The 19,829-nt window shown below is 40.9% G+C and overlaps 1 protein-coding gene across 3 annotated transcripts in view; it reads left to right on the plus strand.

Moving 5' to 3' along the window:
- Window positions 1-19,829, plus strand: part of Zdhhc9 (zinc finger, DHHC-type containing 9) — a 43,799-nt gene that overhangs the window by 4,503 nt on the left and 19,467 nt on the right. For all 3 annotated transcript variants that reach the window (XM_013018168.1, XM_013018166.1, XM_013018167.1), the window contains exons 3-4: window positions 10,518-10,678; window positions 15,525-15,683. In XM_013018168.1, coding sequence (XP_012873622.1) covers window positions 10,518-10,678; window positions 15,525-15,683 — 320 coding nt within the window. The remainder of the gene's footprint in view (window positions 1-10,517; window positions 10,679-15,524; window positions 15,684-19,829) is intronic.

A 19,829-nucleotide genomic window follows, 5' to 3' on the forward strand; every position in this document is an offset into this window, starting at 1 on the left:
AAAAAAAAAAAAAAGAAGGAAGGACCCTGATGATGAATCTCTTTTCACTGAAAATGATGCAGTTTGTATTTGTAAAAGTACAAGTATATTCATGTGGATATATGTGTGTACAGGTAAGGGCATCTGAGTAATGAATGGCTGTCTGTTTCCATTCTTAAATTGTCCAGGAGCACAGAATCCACATCCTCTGGCTGTTGCATTTTTTTTGTGTGCAGGTCTTGAAGCTTGAACTTAGGGTCTGGGTTCTATTCCTGAGCTTCCTCGAGTCAAAGCTAGCACTCTACCATTTGAGCCACAGCTTCACTTCCAGTTCTTTTGGTAGTATAGTAGAGATAAAGTCTTACAGACTTTCCTGCCTGAGCTGGCTTTAAGCCATGATCCTCAGATCTCAGTCTCTTGAGTAGATAAGATTACAGGCATGAGCCTTTGGTGCCCGGCTTGGCTGTTACATTTTTGCCTGTGGGAAAATAGTTCAAATTTTGAAACACATCTGGATTTTCATTTAGCAACAATGCCCTGCTTGCAGCAGGTGCTTAGATACAAGTGTGAGCTGATTTATGGCTGCCTGTGACAAGGCTCTGGGTCAGCCAGATGGCTTGAGAAGTCTGCTCAGGTATGTGTGTACCCTTAATGAAAAACATGCAGTATTACTGGTGCCAGTGGACAGCCTTGTACTTTTAGATTTTGTCTTTATAAATCAAGACTTTTCAAAAGAGAGGTATGTAATTTTCAGTGGGCAGACTGTATGTTGAATACATAAAACAAAACAATAAAAGGTTTTCTACTGGGAGCAGTTAGTTCCAAATTGCTCCAAGTGTTTCCGAAGAAGCTGAGTGGCCATCCCTCAGGACTGTTATCACAAACTGGAAATTTGACTATCTGGTAACCAAACCTCTCACAACTCTAGGAATCTGAAAGTTTCTAGAACTATGTCTAACTGGAAGAGTGAAATACACATAAAGGAGAGTATGGATTACTGTAGGTAACTGTATGTAAATATAATTTTCCTCATGGTAAATGTATTTAAGTTTAAAAATGGAGTGAAAATTATACAATGCTTAAAAATAAGAATTTTAATGGAGTGTTAATGTGTATGCTGATTTCAGCTTGAAGCACAGGAACCATTTGTAGGTCTTTCTGCTCAAATCTTATCTAGCTTGTGTGGTGAACACATAGCCACCAGTTTGGTCTAGAGTTTCAGGACATTATAGCAGAATGACACTGACAACCTGTGAGCTGTCCAGATACTGAAATACTATTGTATTTGGTCAAACATTTCCTGGCAAAGTATAGTCCTCTTGAAAGGATCAAGCATGCTGTCTTCTGGAACTGGCTTCCTAGCTTGCTTTATTTTGTGACCAAACTTTGAGTTGAGTCAAGGTCTTCCGACTTTTCTTGTTGCTCTTTTAAAGAATTAAAATTATTATTAAAAGGGTGATATACATAGGGTTTACTGTTACCTAAGTCAAGAGTATCTCCCCCCCCTTTTTTTTCTTTGTCGGTCGTGAGGCTTGAACTCTGGGCCTGGGCGCTGTCCCTCAGCTCTTCAGCTCAAAGTGAGTGTTCTACTGCTTAAGCCATAGTGCCACTTACGGTTTTCAAGTGGTTTATTGGAGATAAGAGTCTCACGGACTTTCCTGCCCCAGCTGGCTTTGAACCAGGATCCTCAGATCTCAGCCTCCTGAGTAGCTAGGATTACAGGCATGAGCCACCGACGCCCGGCAGGAGTATATTTCTTTTTGGACAAATCACCCCTTCCATTTCTTTCTCCTAGTTTTTCCCTCCCATCCCCAACCACAAGTTGTATAGTTCATTTTCAACATAGTAGCTAATGAGTACCACTGTGCTGCATTTGTTTACCCTTTGTCACTCATTCCCATTTCTTAGAGTTCATTTTGATAAATATTATTTTATATGATCAGACACACATAGGCATTGTGCCTTTGTGTTCCTCTCCTAAGAATTTCTTGTGGCTCTTAATAGAAGCAGCCTGCTTCTATGATCAACATTTATATTCTCACTATACCATATGTGGAAGAAATCATACCAAGGCACTATGTAGACCAATTTTCCCCATGGGTGCTTTTCATGTGCATACTGGCAGAAGAGTCATTGAATTAGATGAACTGAATAAGGTTTTATAGCACTGCTTAGTAATTGTCCCACTTCTAACCCATCCAAATTTTGTCCCTTTTACGTTCCTTTAATTGCACATAACGTTCATTGCAACAAATAATCTATAACGTTTCTTATATTTCTGAATTCTGTGGTGATTATACTTTTTATTTGTTCCCCACAACTAGAGATAAGCTCTTTCAAGGATTACCACCTATGTTTATAGTCTCTGTCAGTCCCTCTTCCAGGTTTTACATAAAGTAAGTAGAAAAATAAATGTTGTTGACAGATACATTCTAGAAGCACTTAGAATTTAACAGTTTTGCCAGGTTCTGGCGACTTGCACTATAATCCTACTAACCCAGGAAGCTGAGATGTAAAGATTGTGGTTCAAATCCAGAAGTGCAGCTGTGGCCCAAGAAGTAGAACTCTAGACTTGAGCAAAAACACTCAGGGACTGTGACTAGGCCCTGCATTCAAGCCCCAGGACCAACACACACACACACACACACACACACACACACACACACACACACACACACACACACACACACACACACACACACACAAATTAACATAGAATCCATAGAATCACAGGACAGTAGAGATATAAAGGGCTTTGGAGATTTGTTTCATCATTTAGTGGGTAAGGAAACCAGGCCTATGAAAGTGAGATTACTTCATCAAGATCTGTTGACCATCCTGCATCTCTGAAGGACACTACATTACTTTTCATCTTTTATTTGGTGCTGGTCCTATGGCTTGAATGGCCTGTGTACTGTCCTTGAACTTTTTTGTTCAGGGGCAGCACTCTACCATCTTAGCTTTTTTGGTAGTTTAGTAAAAGTGATAGCATGGACTTTCCTGCCCCAGCTGGCTTTGAACTGTGATTCTCAGATCTCAGCCTCCTGAGTAGCTAGGATTACAGGTATGAGCCACTGGCACCCAGCTTCACTGTCACCTTGGCTACAAAATCTGGAAGATATTCAGATTACTAACACTGCTCCTACTAGTCAAAAATGGACCAGCATATTTTGGGTTCTTTCTTGTTAGTATCTGTGTGTATTGCCTCAGTTATTTGGTCTCCCAAGCTAGAAAATGAAGACTTTGTAGAAAATTGACAGCCCTGCAGGAGTACTTAAACTGCAAACTTACAAGTGTAAGGAGATTTGCAAGTTAATTAGGGATTGTTGGCTCTTGGCCACTCCTAGACCCCATTGACAAGATGATGACTGCAAGAAAAATTGAGTCATGTGTTCCTTACTTTGTTACCTAATAGATGGTCTTGATGGAAGGGAAACTGTATTTATTAATTGATGTGATAGAAAAAGATCTGACAATACAAACTAAGTAGGTTTGAGGAAACGGGATTATATAGATCAAAGCTAAATTTTGACAGGGCAGAATACTAATGTTCATAGTGACAAGGTCTAGGGTGCCTGAAGACTGAGCCATACCTCCAACCTGTTTTTTTTGTTGGTCCTGGGGCTTGAACTCTGGGCCTGGGCTCTGTCCCTCAGTTCTTCAGCTCAAGGCGAGTGCTCTACCACTTGAGCCACAGCACCACTTCTGATTTTCTGCTGGTTTCTTGGAGATAAGAGTCTCATAAACTTTCCTGCCCAGGCTGGCTTTGAACTGTCATCCTCAGATCTCAGCCTCCTGAGTAGCTAGGATTATAGTCATGAGCTACTGGTGCCCAGCCCCCAACCTTTTTTTTCCCCCTTTTCTTTTTTTGCCAGTCCTGGGGCTCAAACTCAGGGCCTGGGCACTGTCCCTGAGCTTCTTTTGCTCAAAGCTAGTGCTCTACTACTTAAGCCATGGTGCCACTTGTGGCTTTTTGTGATTATGTGGTACTGAGGAATCAAACCCAGGTTTTTATGCATGCCAGGCAAGCACTGTACCACTAAGCCACATTCCCAATGCATGTTGGTTTTTTTTCTTAAGATAGAGTCTCAATTTCTATCTGGGCATATAAATGGACTGTTATCCACCTACTTTAGACTTCTTGTTGTTGCTAGGATGAGAAGTGCATGACAACACATTCGGTTTCCCTTCACTGAAATGTAGTCTTACAGTTTTTTGCCTGGGCTAATTCACGGTAATCCACAGGATGCTTCTTAAATGGAGCAATGAGAAGATAAGGGTCTTTTTTTTTTTTTTTGCTGATCCTGGAGCTTGAACTCAGGGCCTTGGCACTGACCTTGAGCTTCTGTGCTTAAGGCAACTGCTATACCACTTGAGCTACAGCGCCACCTCTGGATGTTTGCTGGTTATGTAGTACTGAGGAATCGAACCCAGGGCTTCATGCATACTAGGCAAGTACTCTACCACTAAGCCACGTTCCCAGCCCCAAGATAAGGTCTTACAATGATGATTAGATAATGCCATGGAAAATCTTAGAATACTGGCATGTGAACTTTGGGAGCTTAATGTAGTTGGCAGCAGGTAATTGTTCTGGGTAATTAATCAGAGGTATACTATAACTGAATTTGAACTGAATTTGAAATTTGTTATTTTAACTGAAGTTTGGCAACTACTAAGTAGATTTGCATGGATGTATGTTACAAACCTCCTCTGAGAGAGGACCTCTTACTACCTCAGAATTGAAAATGTCTCTGTTGGTTTGTTTTCTTCATTGCTACTAAATCAAAAGAGAGTTTTTCCCCCCCTTTGGCCTTCACATAGTGTAAATCTGGAGGCTGATTTTAAGTTATGGGTTTAGTGTTAAAGGAAACCTTTTCTCTCAGCAGACTCTGTCATTAGAAGAACCGTGAGGTGTCATGCTTTGTACTTGCAAAGGAGGGAGGGACTTGCAGAAAGTCTTTATCATGTGACCAATGGTATTGTTGTTGCCTTAGTATTTTTTTTTTTTGGTTCTGGGGCTTGAAGTAAGGTCCTGGATGATGTCCCTGAACTTTTGGGTTTTTTCCCTCATGGCTACCATTCTACCACTTGAACCATAGCTCCACTTCCAGCTTTTTGGTGGCTAATAAGAGATAATACTTTCATGGACATTCCTGCTTGGGCTGCCTTTAAAACTTATCCTCAAATGTCAGCCTCCTGAATAGCGAGGATTATAGATATGAGCCATGGTGCCCAGCCTACCTTAGCATTTTTTTTTTGCCAGTCTTGGGGCTTGAACTCAGGGCCCAAGCACTGCTCCTGAACTTCTTTTGCTCAAGGCTAGCACTCTACTACTTGAGCCACAGTGCCATTTCTGGCTTTTTCTGTTTAGGTGGTACTGAGGAATTGAACTCAGAGCTACATGCATGCTAGGCAAGCACTCGACTACTAAGCCATGTTCCTAGCCCTGCCTTAGCATTCTTAAGTTAAGAAAGCTGAGTCTGGTCCAGCCATATCTACTCTTTTACCTCCAAAGTGGGAGGAAGAAGAGGATACAGAGCATGTGCTGATACTGAACATGTGTTTATTAGTAGTAATGTTTCTAAAGAAGATAGTGAAGAAGAGAATAGAGAGGAGGAAGCTGAGTTGTACACCATCCTTCCTGCAAAAGCAGGAGAGTGGACTCCAGCTTTCTTTGGTTCAGTGGCTGCCTGCTATGTGCACCATGTATCATGTTCCTGCACAAATTTTAAGTGTTTCTTTTCCATTGAAGAGAAGAATCTGGGTTAGGGGTTAGGTGCTAGGGGAGAAGGAGTCATTCTCTATAGGACACTGGTATTCTGATGTAACACCATGCCTGGAGCTACACTTTTCTACAGTGGTAGGAAGACTTCCCTATCCTCTCTCTTCTCTTGTCTAAGAGAATTGGAGGTCAGTATCTGAAGCTCAGCATGTGGTGTGTGTGTGTGTGTGTGTGTGTGTGTGTGTGTGTGCGTGTGCGCGTGCGCGTGTGTGCGCGTGCGCGTGCACACTGGCTTGCTCATGTGCTCTGGTCCTGGAGGCTTTAACTCAGGACCTAGGTGCTGTCCTTGAGCTTTTGTTGCTCAAGGCTAGTGGTCTACAGAGTTGAGGCACAGCTCCATTTGTGGTTTTTTTTTGTTTGATAGTTTACTGGAGATAAGAATCTCATGCACTTTCTGTGGGGCTAGCTTTGAACAGTGATCCTCAGATCTCAGCCTCCTGAGTAGTAGGATTACAGGCATGAGCCACCAGTGCCCAGCCAGCACAATACATGGTTTTTGTTGTTGTTGTTGATCATGGGGCTTGAACTCTGGGCTTGGGTGCTGTCCCTGCGCTCTTCAGCTCAAGGGGAGTGCTCTACTGCTTGAGCTACAGTGCCATTTCCAGTTTTCTAGTGGTTTATTGGAGATAAGAGTCTCATGGACTTTCCTGCCCCAGCTGACTTTGAACCGAGATCCTCAGATCTCAGCCTCCTGAGTAGCTAGGATTACAGGTGTGCGCCGCCGGCGCCGCACAGACATTTTTTTTTGGGTCATAAATGTGGCCTTTTTGCCTTTAATTTTTACTTGTTTGGCAATTAGAATACATGTGTTTTTAAAATACTTTTCTCTTTTGCTGGTCCTGGAGCTTGAACTCCAGGCTTAGGTGCTGTCCCTGAGCTCCTTTTTGCTCAAGGCTAGCACTCTACCAGTTGAGCCACAACACCACTTTCAGCTTTTTCTGTGATTAATTGGAGATGAAAGTCTCATGAGCTTTCCTGCCCAGGCTGGCTTCAAACTGCAATCCTCAGATCTGTCTCCTGAGTAGCTAGGATTACAGGTGTGAGCTAACCAGTGCCCAACATAGATATTCATTCTATAATAGGTAGTAACAAGATAGCCAATCATGTCAGGGAAGACTTTAAGGAAAACCTTATTCATATCACAGTTCTTCCTAAAAGCTCTCCTTAACAGATGCTATTGGAATAGTTTCAAGCAGCCACCAGCTCCCCAAGAGAGCTCTTTTCTGTCCACTTATAGTGCTTAGAGTCTGAATCGCTGTTATAACACTTGATTATTTGGCTTATTTTATTCTTTCACTGTTTCATATGTTAGTTTTGTTTCTCCAGTAAAATTAACTTCTATTTCTCCTCTTCTTTTGTAGGCCAGTGCTTACTTGTTGGCTGAGTGGTTGCACTGATAAAAGAGCAAACAAAACATAAAAACATAACAAGAAAGCTCTTAGGGAGACTTAAGGCAGAGTATTATATAGAACTCCAATCTAAGCTTCTAATCTTTGAGACATAGCAATGCAGCAGAATCTGCTTGGTCTCTTATAAGCAATACTCATGAATCTTTTGAGAGTTTTTTTTCCATGTGAATTGAAGTCTGTGTTATTTTCATCCCTCTAACGAGCTAGCATGCTGTGGATGGGGGATGGGACGTGACACACTAACCTAGCCTGGCACTGCTGGTTACTGCTGGTCAGTACCACTATGTGGCCCATCAGGATATAGGAGTCTAGCCCAGCTTTGGAAGCTGGAGGCTAGTGAAGAAGTTGGTAGAGGATAACTTAAAATGATGTCTCTTCAGGTGGTAAAAATGAAGACTGCACTGGAACATTATTTATAAAGGGAGAACAGGAACTTCTAACTCCTTGGAAGGAGAAAGACCTCTTGAAACTTGGAAGACAAAGGACAGTTCTGTTTCCAAAAGTGTATGGATATCATTATTGCAAGAAGTGATATAGATGGAAAGTACTAAGGAGTTTCAAATCCAATTAGCTTATGTTCATGGATGACAGATCCAGTCTTTCTCTAAGACATATTAAGGATGTTAGAGGATACCCTGATCTTTGGGAATTACTATCAAATCTTCATATAATTTATTCCTGTCAGACAGATCTTCCAGCTTACTTCAGTTATAGAACTAGCCTATGGAGTATTTACATTCATTAATTGAAATGTGCAAACGGTATTTACTTTTGGTGGTCAACGTGATATTTTGATGTATTTATGTATACATTGTGGAATGTTACCTAAATGTGCTGAGCACATTTATTATCTACATTTAACAGTTTCCCAGTTTATAGTACATTGTTATTAAATATAGGCACTGTTATATACAGTGGGTCTCCTGAATTTATTCTTACTTATGGAATTTTTGTTGTCTGTTTGCCAGCATATCTTCAATCACCCCATATTAGGTAAGTATTTTTGAGATAGAGTTTTTCTGTGTTGCCCAGGCTAGTCTTGAACTCATGAGCCCAAGCGAACCTCCTGCCTCAGCCTCCAGAGTAGCTTGGACTACAGGACTACAGGTGTGTACTACCATGCTTGGCTTAGGAGATATTTTTTAAAAGACAGACAACATGGGTGGTAGTTTACAATAGTCTTAAATGCTGGCTCTAGATTTCCTCTTATTCTGAGTAAAAAGGACTGCTGGTCCCACATCTGCCTCTCCAGCCACACCCATTCACTAGAGACAACTGGCTGCCAGTAGTAGCCTCATCTCTGGAGGAGAAGAATACAATGGGCCTCTTGTATACTTGTTGACATACAGAGTGGATTGTTGTAGCAGGTGCAGAAGATAGTCTGTGTGGACATTACAGAGACTTTTATCCTTGATGGTGTAGCATAATTCAAATCTAAGTTGTTCTTTGTCTGGTCTACAAGCAGGTGTTAGAATTGGACTTGGTTAAGCTTGGATTCTTCAGATCAGGGGACAACATTAATTTTGAATTTTTTGTGGTGGTGGTTCTACTCACTCTTTTTCCTTTATTAAAAAGAAATAAACATGGCTAATCAGCTCTTGTCTTTTAAAGGCTTTGATTAGAACCTGAACTCTGAATAGTTTTCAGTCTCAGAGACATTGCTTCTTTGTTTTCAAGAGATCTTATGGGTGGGCAATCTCTAGGAAGATGGTTGTTTTCTGTTAGTGTGGTAATTTTGCATGGTCTGCTGATGAAACAAAGCCTCATGCTTCTCTTATGTACTTGGGGTTCCTGGTAGGTGGTGGTGATTTTTGTTTCTGAGTTCGCTTTTTGGTTATGTGTGTCCATGAAGGGGAGCAATGGAAAGGAGGGTAATCCACAAGCTAGTGATATGCATGAGCCTTAATTACCCTGAAGCCAGCTGCCAGAACCTTCCGTTCTCAAATTCTCCCCTCCCCTTAGCTTTTAGGAGAAGGAAGTAAATCATTAAAAAGCAAGCTAAGACCAAAGATTGTGTTAAAAGCAAGCAAGCAAACAAGCAAGCAAATAAACAAAAGAAGCTACTAAAATTATCTTGCAGGTTCAACAAATATGTTCATCTCATCACAAATTGCTTAGTCTAATATCACAGTTGGTCTCATCTGCTCATACAGTTTTGTGTGGCAAGGAGGCAGGGGAGGATCGCCTGAGGGTTATTCTGAAACAGCAGTAAATATACAATCCAGGGTTAAACGTTTGCCCTGAATAGACTGCAGCTTGCTTACTCCCTATGCTGATGAGGTAAGCTTTTTCCTTAGCTTTACTTTCTCTGCTTTCCCTCTGCTCCTTGCTCATCCACTTATAGTCTGCCTCCAGTGAAGATCTCTGTTTTCAAGGAGAAATGTGCCTCAGGACGAGGATAAAAATAGGTCAGCAATCACTCTTATTGCATATTCCCATTCATTTGGTTTGATATTCAGTTCAGATCAATAAATGTTTATTGATTTACTTATCTTTGTTCCCTTATATTAGGGTCTAAGAAATACAGAATCGTAATGATAATTTTTTTGTCAGTTCTGTGACTTGAACTCAAGGGCCTGGGTGCTGTTCCCAAGGCTTTTTGTTCAAGGCTAGTGCTATACCACTTGACGCAAAGCCCCATATCAGGCATTTGGTGGTTAATTGAAGGTAAAGGTCTCATGGACTTTCCTGCTCGAGCTGCTTTTGAACCATGATCCTCATTTCTCAGCCTCCTGAATAGCTAGGATTACAGGGGTGAGCCACCAGTGCCTGGCTGAGGTGGTCTTACTCTTTTTAATGGTCTTTAGTCACCTACTAGCTGAACTGAGGCTATGAGGTATAGATGTTGCAGAGTCAGTCAGCAGCTCTGAACCTTTGCATTGGTCTTCAAGCATGCTGAGATACCCTGTGTCCAACACTGTGAGCCTGCTTCCTAATTGTTCTTCTTTTGTTTTCCCTTCTCATCAAGTTCAAGCCTAATGCCAAATGAGTGGGTATGAAATTTCCTGGGCATCCCCAGAGTAAAAGCAACCTTAGCAGATGTGTGCCTTTCCTGATGCAGACAAAATGTGGTTCCCATAGGCTGATAGTAGGCATAGGTTAACTTGAGGTAGGTTCCCTGAAGCCATCTTTGTATGTTATAGGTGTCACCAGTTATTTAGTATGTGTTGAGCTTGTACTGTGTTCAAAACTATCTGTTAGGTGTTTGGAAAATTAGGTAAATATCATGGTCCCTGTCTTTGATGTACTGTTGATTCTGTTGTAGAGACCAGATGGGTATCCTTGTAACATTTGGAGAACAATATAGGGCTAGTATAATGAACTGTTGAATTGCTTGTTTTCTTTAGGTGTCGCTACCTGGCTGCTCAGCTGTCTCCTGCCATTCCTGTGTTTGCTGCCATGCTTTTCCTTTTCTCTATGGCCACACTGTTGAGGACTAGTTTCAGTGACCCTGGAGTGATTCCTAGGGCCCTACCTGATGAAGCAGCTTTCATAGAAATGGAGATAGGTAAGTCTTCCAAACAGATGGCAACTTTTGATGGTTGTCATCTTTTTAATAAGGGAATGGAGTTATAAAAGTAATCGCAGATTCATAGCCTACAAGCCTTTTCTCTCTAAGATCCGGAGTCTGAGATCACAAATGACTGCTCTATGAATTTGGTAAAGCAGGCATAGCAAGCTTATAAAGTCTTACGCTGTTTTTTTCCCCCATGGTAGGCTGCATTCCAGAGAGGATTTGTTAACTAAGGTCTGGGTGCATTGTTTCCAAGAGGATTTTTTTTTTACTTTTTTGGAGGAGGGTCACTACACATTTGTTTTATTGATGAGTGCCATAAACTTCCCCCACTAAGTATTATATGCATGCATATACATGCAATTTGAGATGTAATTTTAGGGACTCATACATCTTCTGAAGTACATTCACAGGTCCCCTTACCAAGAATTCCTGTTTTAGGGAACAAGCAAGGTGAGAAGGAGCAGCTATGGTACAGGAACAACTCAAAATTCTAGGAGAGGTACAAGAGGTAATTTTAAACTCAGAACTGTACAGTCTATAGTGTAGGGTAAGGGTCTTTGTGACAGAGATTGAAATTCTACACTACCTAGAGCTATGATAGCTTCATGAATTAAAGTAGAACATCACAAGGCTAGAGAGAAGGATATCCTGGTTGTTGTCAATGTGAAAGAAGTCTGTGATACAAGTACTAGGAGAGAGTGGGATCCTACCGAACTAGCAGCAGTGTCTATCGAAATGTTTTTCAAGTTTGCACCAAAGTAGTTTGAGTCACCATCTCAATCAGAAAGTGATCTAGGACTTGTAAGGCTAAGGAGCTATGCTAGTCGAGTACCAGTCTATATCTGCCCTATATTTATTTGAAATGCTTTGAAGATATCCATGTCTTTGTAATTTTTTTGGCAGCACTGTGGCTTGAACTCAGGGCCTGATACTTGCCAGACAGTCATTGTATTCACTTGATGTACTGTGCCTGTTTTTTGAATAGGATCTTGCTTTTTGCCTGGACTGTGATCCTCCCATTTATACCTCCTCATGTCACTGGAATGACATGGTGACACATGTGGCACATGCCACTGGAATGACATGTGGTGCACATGCCACCACACCCAGCTCTTGGTTGAGATGGAATCTCAAGTCATGATCTCTAATCTACTTCTGAATTAGCTAATATTACAGGCGTGATTCACTGGTGTCTGCTTATTAGCACATTTCTTTTTGAAAAATTTCAGACCATTTTAGGTGAGTTAAGGAGAAATTGACTTGCATATATATGAACTGAATGGGTGGGAAGGGAATAGTGGAGAGAAAGCAGAAGCCAGGTATGATGTATAAATAGAGTCTTGGGGAGAGCTAAGGGTAGGACCAGAGGTAATTAAGTGCCACACATGAGGGAGAATTATGAGCTGTTTTTTTCTCCATCTGGATTCTTTTTTCTTTAATATAAGTTTATTGTTATTATTAAGGTATCATACAGAGGGGTTACCATTTCATATATCAGGTAATGAATGCATTCCTTGCTTTTGGATAGTGTTGCCCCTTCCTTTGCTTTCCCTCAGTTTCCCCCTCCTGTCCCTGCCCACAAGTTGCATAGTTCATTTTCAACATAGTATATACTGAATACCATGCTTGCATTTGGTTCACTTTTCCTCCCTCTTCTTCTAGATTATTTTATAGACTGCTTTCTATTCTCATATGAAGAAACTGAAGGTCAAAGCAGTACCTTGACTAGTCTTTGGCATCTCACTATAGATTCTCAGCATGATTAGTTGTTTTCTTCTCCATTACTGGGCCTGTGGCTCAAACTCAAGCTGTCACATTGTGACCTTTGCATTTATCATGGCACTTTCAATAGAAGAACATATTCTTTTTGTTTGTTTTGTTTTGGTGTTACTGGGAATTGAATATATAGCGTTCTACCACTTGAACCATGCTGCTAGTTCCTTATTAAATTAGTTAATTTTGAAATGGAGTTTTACTTTATGACCAGGCTGGCCTGGGCAGCGATCCTCTTGCTTGGGAATGAGAGATGTGTACCACTGCACTCAGCTACTGGTTGAAACGGAGCCTTGTAAACTTCTTTTTGCCTGGGTTGACCTCAAACTGTGATCTCCTGATCTTCACTTATCAACAAGCTAGGATTACAGGCATTGTACCCTGCTTTAGAAGAGTATATTCTTAGTTAATGCATATATTTATGTTAGCAAGTTTTTGTCAGCTTTATATTCAGCCATATATTTAATATTCTATGGAGTAGGAAGAGAAGAAGTTGTTTGATTTTTTTGTGTATGTGTCTTAGTGTCTCTGGGAGATTGAAATATGATCTCTGTCTCCCAGGTACCCTAATATAAAGGATATGCAAAGAAACATTAAGATGGCATGCTGGTACTTATGTCATTCTCTAATGAATTAGCTAAGACTTGTGACACACTGTTATTGTTTGATTTCACAGCACCTACCCCACTCTGCAAAAAAGGAAAAATGTTCCATATGGCAGATATTTTTAAAATAAAAATGAATTGAAATATATTCTGTTTTTAGAATTATACTGCATAGCAAGGGAGCAATGAGATGGCACTCTCACATGCTGTGGATGGGCAGGCCTGGAAGTCTGTCTGGGAAGCAGTTTGTTGCCAAACTTTTAAACCTTATGAGCTATGAAGGTTCATATTCTCTGGCCTAGAAATTAAGGATTCATTTTTTGTGTTTGCCAGTCGTGGGGCTTGAACTTTGGGCCTGGACACTGCCCCTGAGCTTCTTTTGCTCAAGGCTCTACCACTTGAGCCACAGCTCCACTTCTGGCCTTTTGGTAGTTTATTAGAGATAAGAGTTTCACAGACTTTTTTGCCCTGGCTGGCTTCAAACCTTGGCCCTCAGAGCTCAACCTCCTGATTAGCTAGGATTACAGACACGAACCAAGAGTGCCTGGAAAATTAAGGATTTTTTGAGGGTTTAGCTAAAAGACATAATCCAGATATTTAAGGTGATTTACTATAGGAGGACTTCAATTTTTTCTTTCCCTCCTATTTTCTCTTTAATAGGAATATAGCCATTTTAATGCTAGCAACTTTGTATATAACTCCTCAGACTTTACCATGCTCTTCTTTCAGCTTTAAAATAATTTTAAGCCAGGCTCTGGTCACTCACACCTGTAATGCTAGCTACTCAGGAGGCTGAGATCTGAGGATCGTGGTTCAAAACCAGCCCAAGTAGGAAAGTTTATGAGACTCATGTCTAATTAACCACCAAAAAGGTGAAAGTGGAAGTGTGGCTCAAGTGGTAGAGCACTAGCCTTGAGCAAAAAACAACAACAACAACAAAAAGCTCAGGGACAGCACTCAAACCCAGGACCAGCACACACAGAAAAGAGACATTGTATACCATTGAATAAATGTCTTTGTAATTTTGATAAGCCCCTAGAGGTAGAATTACTGAATTATAAAGTACTGAACTAACTGCTGCCATATTGTTCACTGGTAAGGTAGAAGAATAACTTTTGCAACCCTAGATTATAATGGGTATTTTTATACTTTTTTTGGGGGGGGTCCAGTCGTAGGTCCTGAACTCTGGGCCTGGGCACTGTCCCTCAGCTCTTCAGCTCAAGGCTAACGCTCTACCACTTGAGCCACAGTGCCACTTCCGGCTTTTTTCTTTTTTTGCTTATGTGGTGCTGAGGAATTGAACCCAGGGCCTCAGGCATGCAAGGCAAGCGCTCTACCACTGAGCCACCTTCCCAGCCCTGGGTATTTTTATTCTTTTTAATATTTGTAAATATAGTAAGTGGAAATGCTATCTTTTGTTTTAATTTTTATTTCTCTGATTATTAGTAAAAATTGGGTATTTAATATATTTTTGGCATTTTTCTTTATGATTGCTTTTCTTTGTAATCAGACAACCAAGTTTGAAGAAATACTTTTTTGTCAGTTGTGGGGCTTGAACTCAGGACCTGAGTGCTGTCCCTGAGCCTCTTTGTACTCAAGGCCTAGTGCTGTGCCGCTTAAGCCACAGCACTACTTCCAGTTTTTGAGTCATTAATTGGAGATAAGAGTCTCACAGGGACTTTTCTGCTCTGGCTGGCTTTGAACCATGATCCTCAGATCTCAGTCTCCTGAGTAGCTAAAATTGCAGGTATGGGCCACCAGTGCCTGTTAAGAAATACCTTTTTACTTATATATTTCAGAATTGCATGGCATTCAGTGGAATTTTGGGTGATACTGTAAAAGGGTGAAATTCTAGTCTTGAAATGCTCATCTAAAGAAGACATTGGACTCACTAGATACTATGTTGAAAATTATCTGTACAACTTGTGGGTGGGGATGGGATGGAAAAGCTGAGCGAGAGCAGGGGCAAGGTGGAAAGGGTGACACTACCCTGACTTAACTGACTTATGTGACTGTAACCCTTCTACACATCACCTTTATAATAACAATAATAAATAAAAAAATTAAAAAGTCTTCAGAAACAAAAAGAAGACATTGGACTGGAGAATATGTTTTGTGTGTGTATGTGTGTGCTAGTACTGGGACTTAAAGTCAGGGCCTCATACTCTTGCTCACATTTTTTGCTCATGGCTGGCACTCTACCACTCGAGCCACTTCTCCAATCCGACATTTTTCTGGTTAATTGGAAAAGAATCTCATGGACTTTTCTAATCAGACTGGCTTTAATTGTGATCCTAAGATCTCAGCTTCCTGAATAGGATTACAGGCTGGAGTCATTAGCACCTGGCACTTGGGAATCTTTGGTGACCACCTCCCCCTCACTGTTTCTGGAAAGGTGGTAAGACTTTGAGCTCAAATAATGTCTAGCAATGAATGAAACTGTCTTTGTTGATTTACAGAAGCTACCAATGGTGCGGTTCCCCAGGGCCAGCGACCACCACCTCGTATCAAGAATTTCCAGATAAACAACCAGATTGTGAAACTGAAATACTGTTATACATGCAAGATCTTCCGACCTCCCCGGGCCTCTCATTGCAGCATCTGTGACAACTGTGTGGGTGAGTAAAACCAAGGGGATGTTGCTTGAGGGAAAGGCTGAGCTGAACAGGGAGTGATGTCAGGGTGGTCACAAATTTTTGGGAAAAGTCAAAAGAGGTGAGAATATAGATTCAGATTGTTAACAAAATAGATTTAGATAGAAAAAAAGCTCCTGAACTTAAAAATCAACAGTACTTGTGTAGATCAAATCACAAGTGGCTCTCAGTTTAAAATAAAAAAAAAAACACAAAACCTCTTTGGTAAGTGGGAAACTAAACTGTTTGTGAAATCTACATTTTCTTCTACGGGATTTATGTTATGTGGGGCCCATCTAACTGATGGGAGGAGGGAGGAGCATCATAGTCCACTGGAGGGCAGTATTGAGGAAGGAAGGTCTATGTGAGAAGTAGTATTCCCAAGAAGAGGATGGGTGCTAGCATTCATGGAATTTCTATTATATATCAGGCACTGTGCTAAGCACTCTGTTGTTCCCTCATTTGGGACTTGTTGCAACTCCCTGAAATTCCCATTTTACAGATAAGGAACTAGTAAATCATTTTGTGTGAGTTCATGAAATTAGCATGAGATAATGCCGGACCAGCTCTGATGGCAAAGCCTTTCATTTTTTTTGTCTCTGTTGATACTGTAAGCATCACTGGTATAGCTGTACTGAATACCACATCTATGCAGTTTAGTTGTACACATTACATACTGTGTGCTAAATCCTGGGAAAGATGAGACATGGACAGTAAATGTACTTCTTGATGGGCATATGTATGACACTGCTGATGTTTTCAATTCTACCATACATGCATACAATCTGTATGCATATAGCATGCCCAGAGTCCTGGCTTTCCTCATATTAGCCACATCCTTAGGTAAAGTTTGGGGAGGTGCATCTTAATTTTTATGATGAAAATTGAAATGTAGGTAAAATTTTATACGTCAAAACTCATTTAAAATGGATCAGAAAAATAAAGAATGTCTTATGTGAAGGTTTCATAAAGAATCATTTCTGCTTATTCATATTCTTAAATATAAATAATTCACAAAAGTTGATTTTTTCTTGTGCTGGTCCTAGGGCTTGACCCCAGTGCCTGAGAGCTTTCCCTTAGCTTTTTTTTGCTCAAGGCTAGCACTCTACCACTTGAGGCACAGCTCCACTTCTGGCTTTCTGGTGGATAATTGGATATAAGAGTTTTATGGACCTTCCTATGTGGTTTGGTTTTGACTGTGATCCTTAGATCTCAGCCTCCTAAGTAGTGAGGATTATAAGCATAAGCCACCAGTGCTTGGCAAAAGTTTGATTTTTCTTTTTAAAAAAGTACTAATATTCTAGTAGAAATGTGGACACTTCACAAATCAAGAAATATATTACTGGGCTGGGAATGTGGCTTAGCAGTAGAGTGCTTGTGTAACATGTATGAAGCCCTGGGTTTGAGTCCTCAGTACCAAATAAACATTGAAAAGGCCAGAAGTGATGCTATGGCTCTGGTGGTAGAATGCAAGCCTTGAGCAAAAGGAGCTCAGGGACAGTGCCCTGGCCCTGAGTTCAAGCCTCAGGACTGGCAAAAAAAAAGAAAAAGAAAAAAGGAAATATATTAGTATGGAAAAATGTTCATCCCTACTTGTAATCAAAGAAAGATATATTAAACAGGATTTTTTTTCTGGTCCTATGTCTTGAACTCTGGGCCTGGAGACTGTCCCTGGGCTCCTTTTGCTCAAGGCTAGCACTTTACAACTTGACCCACAGTGCCACTTACAGCTTTTTTTTGGTGATTAATTGGAGATAAGAGTCTCACAGACTTGCCTGCCCAGCCTGCCTTTGAACCACACTCTTCAGATATCAGCCACCTGAATAGCTAGGATTACAGGTGTGAGCCACTGGTGCCCCACATCAGGATGCTTTTTGAAGTCTAGAAAATTAGCAAAGAAACCTGATAAACTTCAGCTCTGTACTAGTATTAGTATAAATTGGGAAAAACTTTCAGTCAGGCAACCTAATAAGATTCATCAAAAGCAAAAGGACTGGGAATGTGGCTTAGTGGTAGAGTGCTTACTTAGCATGCATGAAGCCTTGGGTTCAATTCCTCAGTACCACCTAAACAGAAGAAGCCAGAAGTGGTCCTGTGGCTAACATGGTAGAGTGCTAGCCTTGAGCACAGAGAGGCTCAGGGACAGTGCCCAGGCTCTGAGTTCAAGCCCCAGGATTGGCAAAAAAAAAAAAAAAGCCTTAACCCAGCCGGGTGCCGGTGGCTCATGTGTGTAATCCTAGTTACTCAGGAGGCTGAGATCTGAGGATCACAGTTAAAGCCAGCCTGGGTAGAAAAGTCCACGAGACTCTTATCTCCAATAAACCACCAGAAAACCAGAAGTGGCGCTATGGCTCAAGTGGTAGAGCGCTAGCCTTAAACTGAAGAGCTGAGGGACAGTGCCCATGCCCAGAGTTCAATGCCCATGACCGACAAAAAAAAAGCCTTAACCCCTTTGTTAAATGGCACCTCCTGGAAGTGGCACTGTAGCTCAAGTGGTAGAGCGCTCGCCTTGAGCTGAAGAGCTGAGGGACAGTGCCCAGGCCCAGAGTTCAAGCCCCACGACCGACCAAAAAAATAAAAAAAAGAAAAGAAAATGGCACCTCCTTTGTACAACTACTTAAAAAATCATGTATACCCTTTGATTCCAATGATACCTTTTGTGGTGACTTGATCTCAAGAAATTGGTGATATATCACTGGGTGTGCTAGTGTACTACTCTACTTTTAGTACTTGGGAGGCTGAATTAAGATCACAAATTATGACTTTCAAGCTAGCCTGGATTATAAAACATGGTCTAGGCTAGCCTGGACCACATAGTGAGAGAAATTGTCTCAACCCTCTTCCTTGCCTGTCCAAAAAATTAATTGAAGCTATAGTGTAAGATTTAAGGATGGAACTGTATTATGAAAAATTGGGGAAAAACTATAATAGTTCACCAATAAATGAGTGGTCAGATGAATTCTAGGAGGTTCATATGGAAAAAGCACATACCAGAAAGCTAAATGGCAAAAACAGGAGATAGGATACATTTACAGTGTTGTCTCAGTTGCATATTTAAAAAGTGAGCTGAGCACTGGTGGCTCACACCTGTAATTTTAGCTACTCAGGAAGCTGAGATCTGAAGATTGCAGTTTGAAGCCAGCAAGGCAGGAAATTCCATAAGACTTTTTTCATTTTTTAAATTAATTTTTAATCTTTATTTTTTTCAGGTCCTGGGGCTTGAGGACCTGGGCACTGTTTTTGCGGTTTTTTTTTTTTTTTTTTTTTTTTTGTTCTGCGCTACCTGGTCGCTACTTGAGCTACAGCTCCCCTTCTGACTTTTTTGGTGCTTAGTTAGAGATCAGAGTCTTGCAGACTTTTCTGCCCGGACTGGCTTCATACCTCAGTGCTCAGCCCTCAGCCTCCTGAGTAGCTAGGATTACAGGCATGAGCCACCAGCACGTTCCCATCAGACTGTTATCTCCACTAAACTATCAAAAAGAAGCTAGAAGTAGAGCTGTGGCCCAAGTGGTAGAGCACTAGCCTTGAGCCAATGGAGCTCAGGGACAGAGCCTAGGCCCTGAGTTCAAGTCCCTGTACTGGCACAAAAAATAATCTATCTATCTATCTATCTAGAGATCTATCTAGAGATCTATAAAGAAATCTATAAGGAGATGCCCAAGAATTATTATAGTTCATTATCTATAAGATGTGCAATTTTGAATTATTTTACTTTCATCATTTTTAATTTTAGTTTTTCAAGTTTTCTACAATGAGTATGTATTACTTAAAAGTGACTGAAATACGGTTAAAAAACATGCACCTCTATACATCTATATTTTCCAAATATTTTATATGGCAAGTTTGCTTAAACTGTGGCTATATCTAGACCCAACCCTAACCATTTAGCATGTCTTTCTTATTTTCATTTCCCTTCACTTTTCTGAAAAAATTTATTGTAACCCTTTAACCAGAGGAAGTATCATTCTTACAGTTGTATATTTGATCACTACATAGCATATATAAAAGTGATTTCTTGGGGCTGGGAAAGTGGCTCAGTGGTAGGGTGCTTTCCTTGCATGCATGAGGCCCTGGGTTCGATTCCTTAGCACCACATAAGCAGAAAAAGCTGGAAGTGGTGCTGTGGCTCAA

This window comes from Dipodomys ordii, unplaced genomic scaffold (genome assembly GCF_000151885.1).
Source record: "Dipodomys ordii isolate 6190 unplaced genomic scaffold, Dord_2.0 Scaffold38, whole genome shotgun sequence".
NCBI classification, from domain to species: Eukaryota; Metazoa; Chordata; class Mammalia; order Rodentia; family Heteromyidae; genus Dipodomys; species Dipodomys ordii.